Genomic DNA, 11,909 nt, shown 5'->3' on the forward strand with positions numbered 1-11,909 from the left:
GTACACGACAGGACCCTATGACAGCTATGATATACACGACACGCAATCGGCCCTGAGCACACACTCGAGCACTCTCGAGTGTTGATGTTGATATGGTGGCGCCATCTCGTAAACCACCCTGCAAACGCTCCCTTCTGCGCACAGTAAATTGCATAAATAGCCATTGTATTCTTTCGTAAAAGTATTCAAGATAAACATAAAACAATATCCGCACGTTTTTAATTGTGCAAATGCTTCTTTAGGATTGATATGGTGAGTATTGTGACCGTTGTATAGCGCTAATTTTGGCACATCTTTAAAGTAATGTGATGGCAACAATGACAACATTCCAAGATGTCAGCGGTAAACCCTATCAGCAGTCTTGCGGCCCAGCTTTTTCTCTAGAGTACAGTGTACTATACTCGGCGACAACTTTTCTTGACAGCACTGTGGAAGCTACAGAACCAAAGCGCATGCCTGCTACCGCGCCAGAAAATAGTACTTTAGTTTACTGATAATTACGTGATTTGCCTTGCTGAAATAAATGCTGCTTTATTTATTATGAGACTCAAACAGTTGCGGGAAGTCGTAGGTGAAATACAGTTATTGTTCACTTTGCAAGAATCCTTTCCTTTTCTTTCCATTTCTTAGACAGCACCACCTTTTCAGCATGCCCATTTTCCAAAGTAAACATGGCGTCCGTGACGTGGTTGGCCAGTGTGCGGCTGCAAACGTGCTCTTTAGCTCTCCAAGAAAAATATACTAGTATTACGACACGAAAATGTACACTGAACAATCTAAATGTCACCCCGTTCGCATTTTTCGTGTATATGTTTTTCTAAATTGGGAGCGAGCAAAACCGAAATCAGCCGCAAGCTGCCGCACTACTTGCGGAGCAACACGAATATGCGGAAGCCCCGCCTCCGTAGCCTTCGCTCCACTGTCAAGATAAGTTGTCGCCGAGTATAGAATGGGGCAGTGGGCTCACTGCCATATCCCTGCGCCGTGCCGCCACGGCCCTCTCCGCGCCGACTGCTTGGGCGCCCGCCAGGGGCGCTGCCGCCAGTTTCTCCTGAAAACTTCTCTTGTTGGGTGTGAAACGCGTCCCCTTAGTCGGGGTTACGCTGGTTACGCTGTAATTCCGGGGGGATCAACAAACGTGGAGTTGGAGGCGGTGAAAGGGCCACCACAATGACACAAGGAATCACAAAAAAAAAAAAATAGAGGGAGGAGGGGGTCGAGCATTTTTAGGCTTTTTTAAAGCTGACCCAAGTAGTAGAAGCTGCTGTTTCCATTCGTGTATGCCCTGCAGTGCATGTTCACGCCATTCATTCGTTTGAAGGACCTTTGTCGGCACCACGCGTGCCGCTTTGCTGCACTTATGGATGCTTGTTTTTCTGAAGGATCGGCATCGGTGTCTATCCGCAAATTGCAACTGTCTCAAAGACGGCCCGCCGCTGCATCTGGACGGGAGGGACGCGCTTTTTACAGCCTCCGGCGGTCGTGCACATAGAGCATGCAGCGTACATGCAGAGAAATTTCTGGGGCAGTGTTTGACAACAAAAAACAGTCGGACCCAACGAAGCTAAGAGTGACTGAAGTCACTCATAGCCACTCTAAAAAAGTCACCCTAAAGAACTCTGGTACGTGGCTGCTTGTTTCGCTATTCAAGTCCTAAGCATAGAACTACTGACAGGTGAAACGGGCTGGATAGAGATGTAGTACAGAAAAAGGGGATTTAGGGGGATGACTGAAGTAGCTCTCATTAGGAAGCGGGGGAGGCCCACAGGGATTGGGCTCCCTTTGGGATGCTCCAGTTAGATCAACGTTATCATTGGCTATTTATTGTTTGACCACGAGTGGCCATGCATGCATTTTTAATCCATATTGTGATACGCCAAGCATTTGCGCATACATAGGCAGGGTTTTGTGTAAATAAAACCAGTTTGGGGGTCAGCACGTGACGCTGTCGAGTGTAGGTGGTGTAATTCTACGATGCAATAAATATGTACGCACGTAATGTATGTTACTTGTTATGTACGATCAGCGTCGAATGAAACCCGAACAGCGGCAATATTCGCAGTGGTATAGTGCGCGCCGTCCAGTTATCACCATGGACAGGCGTGCATATATGCACAGTGCTGCCGAACCGGATGCGCGCGCCTGTCCATCGCGATGACTTGCCGCTGTTCGGGTTTCATTTACGCTGATAGTACTCATAATAACTACTATGTATAGATATTCAGTGATTCCACTCCTGCGCCAAATTGTATTTACTGCGCCATCCTGATAATATCGACGAAAATTGCGCCAAACTGCGCCAAAATCTCGGGTTTGGGGGCGTCTATCACCGGCAATCGCACCGCCGGCGCGTCAGAACATGTGCAGCTTGATCTTGGGGCTGCCAAAGTCGCAACCATGGACCAAGAATTATTCCGCTGAATAAATAGCGCTCGCGCATGCGTCCCGAGTAAGCCACGATGCCATGCACGGTGTCGACGCAGCTTCTGTTCTGCAAGTCGGCTCGACGGCAAAACGCGCTCTCCGCAGAGGCTCGTGACGTCTAGGCCTATCGGTAGCAAGAAAGTGCGACGGGGATTCATCGGCGGACATCATCTGTTCCAGAAACGCTGCTGATAGCTCGTTTCAAGCGTCACACGGCACGCAAGAAAAGCAATGTTCGGTAATAACTACATGCGTGCCGCTGAAATGTCTCGCTTCTGTTTCTGGACATCGCGGAATGAAATCTGGGATCGCTAGCAGTAGATATATGGAACAATATCGAATTTCCCTTGCTTCGCGTTTATGGAAGAGCACGCGAACGGTGGGAACGCGTTGACACTTTTCCTCAGATATATTCATGGATCTTCATCCAGAAGAGCCTTTCGTAATTCCTTCCACCAGCACATCCGAGTTTGTAATCATTCTGCGGTAAATATCTCCTAAAAGGCCCTGCCCTTTCGAGCTCACGTGCTAGGGTTCCAATTCTAATTTTTGCTTACTTGCTTTTTTAAAAATGTAATCTCATTAATAAAAGCATATCTCCTCGTCGGAGCAGCCACAAATACGCAGCTGCCAGTAGCGGGCCCGTCGCTGATGGCCCACAGTGAAGCGGCTACGCCATGTTACACGTCCGCCCCTCGCTTTCGAGGGTCAATAGCTGACGTTTAAAAAACTCAGTTTCGCTTAAGGGTGAAGCAATGAATGCGATACCAACAAATTGTATTGTTAAACGAAGTAAGGCTAGCAGCTAACTCTTTTGGATTCGATCTCGCGTAACTCAACAAAACACTGGTTTAAAGGGGTCATGAAGCACCGATTGGGCTTGTTGAAAAAACACAACCTGCGGAAAGCTGACACGGCTATGAACTGCTCTGCAAAATATTACAGTCGTGCGCGCCACGTAAAGGCCACAAGCGGAGCGCGAAGTTGCCGTTTCCTCAGGCGCCCTCTTTTCAAACAGAGGCCAGTTCTCACTCTCATCGGTGGGCGGGGCGTCTGCACGTTGACGTCGCGGAGACATAGCATGCTTATTGGCCGATAGCCGGATGAGATGCGCTTCTTGCCACGGGGTACCGCCACTTGCCCGCGCCGCACTCCTCAGTCTGCTAACTTTACACAGTAGCCGCACTCGCGCATGCGAATCACAGCGGGAGAGCGATCGCGTTTTCATGACGCGCGCTGACGTAACTTCTTACCCCCGTGCCATTCCTCCCTGTCTCGCTTCCAGTGCGCTCGTTGGCACGAGAAAAGAGAAAGCGCTGAGAGCGTGCGCCAAACCCCCGTAACTCCGCTGATTCTTGACGGATTCGAGAAATTTTTGCGGCAATCGATTCGGGAGGCAGTAAACTCCGATACTAAGGTCATTAGATCATTACTTGGAAAAGTGGTTCATGACCCCTTTAAAGGAATATGGCCGCCCCAGGAACCGAAGCGTTTTCGTGCTCTGAGTTATCTAAACGCGAAGTAAGCGTTGAGAGCACAGCAAGTTTACGAACCGTCTCTTGATCCCTCGAGATAGCGCGCGCGCAAGCGACTGCGCCCGCCGAACTATGCGGTCCCCTCTCCCCCCCCCCCCTCCGCTCCTCTGGCGTCCCTTCGTGCTCCTTACGAAAGACGGGCGGAGCGTTTCCTCGCTGTTTGGTGAGCAATCGACAGCAGGCCCGCATGCGGGAAGATGTTATCTCATGCGCTCTCCGTGCGACGGAGACAGACGGCCGCTTTAGCTGCGTTCGTCGCCAGTGCTCGCGAGCTTTTACCCGCGGCTAGAATGCGCGTGATGTTATTAATTTGGACTTTATACGGAAAATTACGGTGATGGCAACGGCAAAAATCCGCCGAGAGTGTCCATATAATCGCTATCACAATAAAAATTAAAAAAAAAAATTGAGGAGCCATTTCACTCTGTGAAGTGGATGATAAGCGAAGCTGTTTCGCGCATGGCACAGAGGTGACATGGTGGAGGACAGTTCGGTATGTAAGGCCAGGTTGTTAACGGCCAGGCTGTTAACGTTCAATACGCAATATTAATGCGAAAGCCTTAGATGCTTTATCAAACACGAAAATTGACCGTCGGCGGCGTCAATCGATTGATGCAAAAAATAATCATGTGATGGCGTCATCACCACGTGATAGATCGTCAAAACTTGTGACGTCATCATGGCGTCATATATGGTGATGTCACGTGATGACGTCATCACATGACATTGTCGCTTTACACTGCTTCCGTGATCGGTGCGTCGATCATGGAGCTAGCGCAAAACCAGGTGAGGTGCAGAAAGCTTGCAGAGAGGGAGGGGGAGGATCTACCCGTCGATCGAGAAGAAAAAGAACCTGGCTTTGGCGTTGCATTTTTCTTAGGGGAATGCATTAGGGACAGTGTGGCTCTTTGACATTGAGGCACTGCTGTAAATCACGGCGTTTGTCTACCACGTCTGCTGATAACCACATAGATGTACTTAGTGTTATTTCATAAAATGTAATTTTATTGATCCGGCATTCTGTTCATTTGTTAGTGTAGAAAATAATCGCCGAAGAGGTTAATCCAAAACACTCAACTGCATAAGCCCTTATTTTTTCATTAGCGAGTGAAGTATGCAGTTCTCCTGAGATGATTTTTTCCATGAGATTTGCAATGAATCGAAATATTTCTAGCGTTCATAAGAGCCCCATAATAATATTCTGGGGCTTGAATGTTAATGCAATATGCTTCTGTATTGCACTCCAGGATGTAAAATTTGCTGCTCCAGAGTGCTCCCAGGTGCAAAATTATCTGCTCCAAAGTGCTCCAAGATGAACATTTTTGCTGCTCCAAAGTGCTCCAAAACGGAAATCTTGCTGCTCCAAAAATTGCTCCAAATCAGAAGTCCTCGGTAGCATCACTGGATATTTCTTTTTTCTTCATAGGACCCGCAACTATAGTACCAATATATATCGCCTACGAGTCCAACCAGTTTTGGTAACCTTGTATGATGTACATGTGCAAATAAAAAAATGGAAGATTACGGTGCGGATACATTTATTACAAAGCCAAGTGATTCCGCTCATTATTGATTGGCGAAAAAAAAAAGCATTAAGGATACGTTAGTCACACATACCAGCTCATATATGCGAAAGCAAATAAATAAAAAAATGAGGTGTTGTTTATATTCGGCATAGTGGGGCTCAAAAGGTGGGAGTGAAGTCGCTATGATCGCTACAGTGGCGAAAGGGCATTGAAAATCATATCGATCAACAAGACAAAAAAAACTTTAACGCCCCCAACTACACGCAGGAGCATTCATATTCATCATAGCCGCTTAAAACATTGCCCACCCCTCCGTAAATCAGTCACAACGACAGCAATTTATTTCACAACTCACAGAAAAGTCGCATGAAAAGAAGTTTCGTGTGTTGCACACCGTAACTTGACTTTTCTTGCGCGCAAAACAGCAACGTGCGCTAGCTGCGCCCTGCAACCCGCCGGAAAGTTTCAGGTGACGCTGCGACATGAAGTGTGTCACGCTCAGTGTGCACACTTCTAAAACTCTAGAGTAAGTATTCTATGCCGTGCAGTGCAGGAGCCAGTTCTGTGTGGGATCGTGGGATTGTCTCGTGCACCAAGCAATATATATATCCACAAAATGCTTCAGCTACTGCACTGTATGTCAAAAAGTTAACAACAGTCATTAATAAGGACCTTAACTTGGATTACATTTTGCTGTAACTTACCAAATTACTTGTGGCGACACAGTGCGCACAAACCGGCGCAGCCTCCGCCTCGTCACTATCTAGGCCGGCATGACACGGCTGCATGCTACACCACGCCTCAGATAAGGGACAGCGCCACCGCAGCGTCACCGGAGGCTTACGTCACCAACGGTGGCTATAAAACCAAGCTGCTAAGCTCGGAAGAGATGATTCCCTCGCTACCCGACTGGGCGCAGCGTCGGTATGCTCGCCCCACTGCTGCTACTTCGCTAATAAACAGTTCTTACGTTTTATGTTGGGATGCGTCCTTCCATCGACACGGCATCCCACATACTAATTTTGTAATTCTTTGTTGAGCTCCTGTCGTCAAGATTGTACATGTCGCGCTTGCATGAGTTGGAAAACGCATTCAGTGGGCAAATGCCATTAGCTGTGAATGTCATTTGCTGTACCCGTGTAGCGGCAACAAAAATGGCATAAACACCTAATCACATTCGCTGTGAATGACATTATATGTGTCGCGTGACAGGGGTACGTCTAACGTGCAGCTTGGGAAAAAAAGAAAATGCTTGGGTAAAGGAACGTTCTAGAGGCAACCAAAAAGGACTTTTTATGTAGCTAACAGATAGTTTTCTTATGACCGCTTGCTGTCTCTGTACAATAATGCTTCCACCTGCAGTAATTCCATTCGTAACTTGTATAATGTACTTTGGTACGTGAGCTTACAACTGCGCAAGTTGCCCAGTCGACTCGTACAACTTCAACGTTTCCTCGTTAGGAGGCGCGCTTTCATCAATCTTTATGAGAACATAGAAGGGTTTGAATGGGAGCTCATTATCCATCGATGGAAACAGTGCTGAATATACAGCCAAAAAAGGAAAAATGGCATTGATCCCGTTTTCCCTTGTCCGTGTTTTCAGTGCAATTTTCTTCGACGGCCTCGTGGGAGATCTTACTTGCACATGTGGAGTTGTAAAACGCCGTCTATGGACCACCGCACTGTGAAAATTTCTCCATTTAGCCCGTCATTAAAGGAATGGCCATGTTGCATCATCGTGCTAGCACGAGGCGAGCTTCACTGCTAATATTTGCTTTGCATTCACAAGCAACATTCTTGTATTCTCACGTAGCAGAACCTAAAAACATCACACCTACATAATGAATCCTGCCTTGTCCCTTAGTTCCTGGGTGACATACTTGTAACAGTGATTTTGCATTTTATGCATCGGATGACTGCCGTTTGATGCACCGTCAAATGCCATAATCTGTTGGGTAGTAATCTGACGTGCTGATGCATGTAACCTTGATTCTTTGGCAAGAAATGGGGCTCCTGTAGAGGCAGGTTGTACAACATTTTGTTTGACTTTAAAGAGGCTACAATTGTCAGTGGGTGGATCCAGAGGAGGGAGAGGTTTCATTATTGAATGGATGCCCTCAAGAAGAGGACCGCTTGTCTGCATCCAGTGCTCAAACCTGGCTGGCTAGCATTCTTGTACGTGCCACTCACAATAACCATCATTGTGTTAATAAACACTCGCAGTTGAACACAGATGTGTCCCTCTTCCTACTCTGGTAAATATGTTTAATTAAACACAACCACTGTTGGCACAAGTCTAATGTCACATTCAGAAGCATGTTTATGTACATTTAAGAATTCTGAAGCTCTTGAACATTTGTTTTTGGGCATCTGCTCTTTTTAATTCGAATTGTTATTACTGTATGTTGGACGACAGGGTACGGAGCAGTCCTGGAAACCCTTAAAGTGCGGCAATTTTTTGAGGTCCTGAAATTCCATTGAATTTCGTTACACTTGAACCCAGTGGCATAGCCGGGGGGGGGGGGGGGGGGGGCACACCGGGCCCGTGCACCCCCCCCCCTCCCTCGAAATTTTTTTTTGCCATGACATACAGAGCACAAAATGACTCTCGACCCCATCTGCCTGCCCGGCCCCCACTTCAGATCAAGGAGGTGCCCCCCCCCCCCCCCGGAAAAAATTTCTGCCTACACCCCTGGTTGAACCCCTTTATAGGAGATGTAACAGACAATAAGGGACACCAGTGTGCCTATATGAAAATAGGGTACGTGGTCCCCTGCTTATGAGAGACATGTAAGGGACAAGAATTGCCCTCTTGTAAAGGGGTTCAACTGTAGTTTGTTTAGCTCATCAACAGGAGCGTAGCCAGGATTTTACAATGGGCTTGGTCTGACCCTCTGGCTGCTCTTGAACGACTGGCAACTGCATACTCAAGCCAACAAAGCTTCCAATCCAATCCTTTTCAGTAGCCACAATGCATGGTTACACTAGCAGCCACGACTAAAGGTAAGCGTCTGTTTGTTGCGGCAAACATAGCACGGCTGGAACAACAAAGGTGTTGTGTACATCTGTCTCAGCCTTACGCCACCTTTGTTAAACTTACTTGGAGGGTAAACAAAACAAGTGAACAAAACAAACCAAACTGCTGCTATATCAGCAAGTAAAAAAAAATGTGTACAACTATGTTTGTTGCATTGGCATTTTAGCGATCATCTTCTGAACCGCCACCCTCTGTGCTAGCCTTGAGATTTCTGCTGAGCAGATTTGACGCCACGACTGCTCGCCTTCAGTTTTGCAATTGCAGCTGAAAGGTGAGAAATAAAGCAGTTAATAATACCCATTATTAGTACTAAAGGGATATTTGTTGTGTAATTGGTGTACATTGCTTCCATAACAAATCCATTTGAAGTTGCTGTCAACAGTAGTGCATTGCTGACAAAAAAAAAAAATTCCCTAATGTTAAGCAAACTTGTGACTTGTCATTTGTTTGGCTTAAAATGCTGTCTGTGCAAGCTGGTTGGTACGAACGTCATTTTTTAAACAGCATTACAGTGTTCTCTTGTATGTTTTCCTGTAGCGCTATTCTAAAGTAACAAACGGGCTATTTGACTCGCACTGGTGAACAACAGCTCCGATTTTAGCGCTTCTCCTTTTTTGTGCTGCAGCGGTCCTCGAAGGAGTCACCATAAAGGACAAGCAGGAGCATTACGGGCTGCCCACCACTGAACCCACTAGTGTGCCACCACACACCTGACTGTCTTGGTTGATTTGACAAATTGTTTTTATATAAGTGTGTGGAGGATACAGCGCAGTGATCAAATCTCAACCCTAATGCATCTTATTTGATATTCTATTGGAAAAGTAGTCCACTGCTGGATTCCTTCTTGTTTAGCTTTCCCGAGTTGGAAAGTGCTTAACACATTTGCTTTTTCAAGCAAGCTGAGTGAAAACACTGTTCAATAAACGTGCCTGCGTGTTTTACTTGCTCCCACTGTCAGTACGAATACCTTGATGATCTTTAGGAGAGATTGCAGTTAGGCTGGTTGGCATGAAAAGGATGGCTTAGAGCTGAATGCTTCTTTAGCGTGCAGCATAACAGTAGAGCCTTGCTGGTATGTTTACCTGTGTATTCCATTTCTGGCATCCAGTACGAGCAACATATTCAGACACCTATGTACTGGAAGCACATGTCATTCCTGCAATGTTCCTGCCTGACAAGTTGTCAACTGTCGTTGCACTGGATGTGCCGAGGAGTTGCAGGTGTGGCCAATAGTTCCGAGGCTGAGGAGCGCGCCTGGGAAATTTTGAACACTCCTGTACACCAATGAGTTTGGCAATGTGCACTGCCACAAGGCCATCCAAGGGCTCAAAAAGAGTCTGGTTCTGGAAAAGGCACAAAATAAATGCCAGAATTCCATCAAGGACTTTAAGCCATCATCATCATCATCAGCCTGTCTACGCCCACTGCAGGGCAAAGGCCTTTCCCATGTTCCGCCAATCAACCTGGGCCTGTGCTTTCTGCTGCCATGTTATACCTGCAAACTTCTTAATCTCATCTACCCACCTAATTTTCTGTCTCCCCCTAACGCGCTTGCCATCTCTTGGAATCCAGTCAGTAACCCTTAATGACCACCGGTTATCCTGCCGACGTGCTACGTGCCCAGCCCATATCCATTTCTTCTTCTTGATTTCAACTATGATGTCCTTAACCCCCGTTTGTTCCCTGACCCACTCTGCTCTAAGCCATAAACTGAGGTAGAGCTGTGTGCAGTGCGCCTGCTTTATTATTTAGTGGCACATTATCCTGATTTGAACTGCGTGTTCAAGTTCCCGGCTAGTGTTTTTCGTGGTCCCATGGGAAACAGGGGTTTGTTCTACTGTGTATACGCAGAAAGGCTGGTAGTACGAAGCAGGGAAGACAGCCAGGTGAGTAAAGGGGTAGCTAGCAATGTCCACGTAGCAGTGGCTCGCTTTGGCAAGGTAAGCAGAATAGGAATATTGTAGGGCCTCATAACTGCAACTCCCATGTTGAGGGGTCCAATGGGGGAATCGACAGGAGTTTGTTGAAAGACAGGGGGGAGTAGTTTGTATGATGCTTAAATGGACATTAAAGGCAAATATTAAGTCCGCATGAATTCTTGAAATCACATTCCAGAAACCTCGTAGTGCCTGTTTTGTACGAAGGAAAAACGTGGTTTGCAAGAAAATCACGTTTTGCGGCTTTAGTGGAGCACAACCCGATGAAAACAACTTTTCATCGTTGTCAAAGGTAATGTCAAGTTCTTTTACAGCAAAGCCGTCTTAGCCTACCCTGTGCCGTCGTCGTAGTAGTAGTGGGCGTCACGCAGATCACGTGACCAGAAGGGGGAAGTTGACGACTCATGTTATCTCACTAGTCATGCACTCTCGTAACTTTGCTGTCTTCACTGCATGGAACTGGCTGAACTTTTCTTCACATAGTCAAGAGTGTAAATGCACACCACAGTTGGACGAATGTGCAGTGTTGTAGAGGCACAAGAATGAAGACTAGCACCCCGGGCCTGGCATATAGTAGTAGTGGCAGGGCATGAGTGAGCCAGTCATCCCTTTGTAGGTTTGCCTACATTTTTGACACGATGATATAAAAACCGACTTTGGTATATTGATATAAACCACAAAGAAAAAGCATAAAGCAAATTTCATTAAAAGCAAGCCAGCGGTTTACTGAAAAAAAGTAAGACCAGAATTTCCAGCGCTCGTAGGGGGCCGCCATGTTTGGCCGACCGAGGCGCCGCGGTGCGAGCATTTGCTTGGGGGCTGCTGAAACGCGCTGGCGCACAGCACGGTGCACCACGTTTGCGGCTCTCAGTAGCGGGTGATGGCAGATTTGCAAGCGTTGCAGCCGCTCAGTCTTCTCTGAATGTCGGGACGTGCGTCTTCTTTCATGCGACTACATTTTCGAACAGTGGAATTGTGCCAGGGAGCTTGCCAAACATCGCGAGAACGTTCAGCAACATCGTCACGAAGGTTTCAATAGTTGCAACACCGTGCAGCTGTTCATTTTTTTTTTTTAGAACTGTATCATATCAAGAAACGTTTTAAACTTACGCATTTGCGTATGCTAACGGCCAGATGAAACTTAGTAAGCTGTATCTTTTTTTTTTCTGAAAGGCAGCAGCGACAGATATTTTCGTGCCGCGCTACCGTCCGACTTTGTGCTGCACGATGGCTGTTTTGTGCTCTCTCGCAAAATGCAACGGGATGAATTTAATTAGGCGATTATTTCAGTTTTTAACGCTGAACGCTGCAGCTGAGATTACGTGCGGTTTCTAAGCGAGATTACTGCGAAAGCACGGCCTGTCGTAGTGTCCGAAGACTCAGCGCGCATGCCGGCCCCCGACCTCTGTGTTCTTAAAAGGCAGAGTCCGGAGAAACACCCCGCCGCAGA

The 11,909-nt window shown here is 47.0% G+C and overlaps 1 protein-coding gene across 1 annotated transcript in view; it reads left to right on the top strand.

The window, feature by feature from the left end:
• Nucleotides 1-9,468, top strand: part of LOC119389651 (DNA repair protein SWI5 homolog) — a 70,614-nt gene extending 61,146 nt beyond the window's left edge. The window contains exon 6 of the mRNA XM_037657011.2: nt 9,148-9,468. Coding sequence (XP_037512939.1) covers nt 9,148-9,236 — 89 coding nt within the window. The 3' untranslated portion in view covers nt 9,237-9,468. The remainder of the gene's footprint in view (nt 1-9,147) is intronic.
• The last annotated feature ends 2,441 nt before the right edge of the window (nt 9,469-11,909 follow it).

The sequence above is a fragment of the Rhipicephalus sanguineus genome, chromosome 1, assembly GCF_013339695.2.
Source record: "Rhipicephalus sanguineus isolate Rsan-2018 chromosome 1, BIME_Rsan_1.4, whole genome shotgun sequence".
Lineage (NCBI taxonomy): Eukaryota > Metazoa > Arthropoda > Arachnida > Ixodida > Ixodidae > Rhipicephalus > Rhipicephalus sanguineus.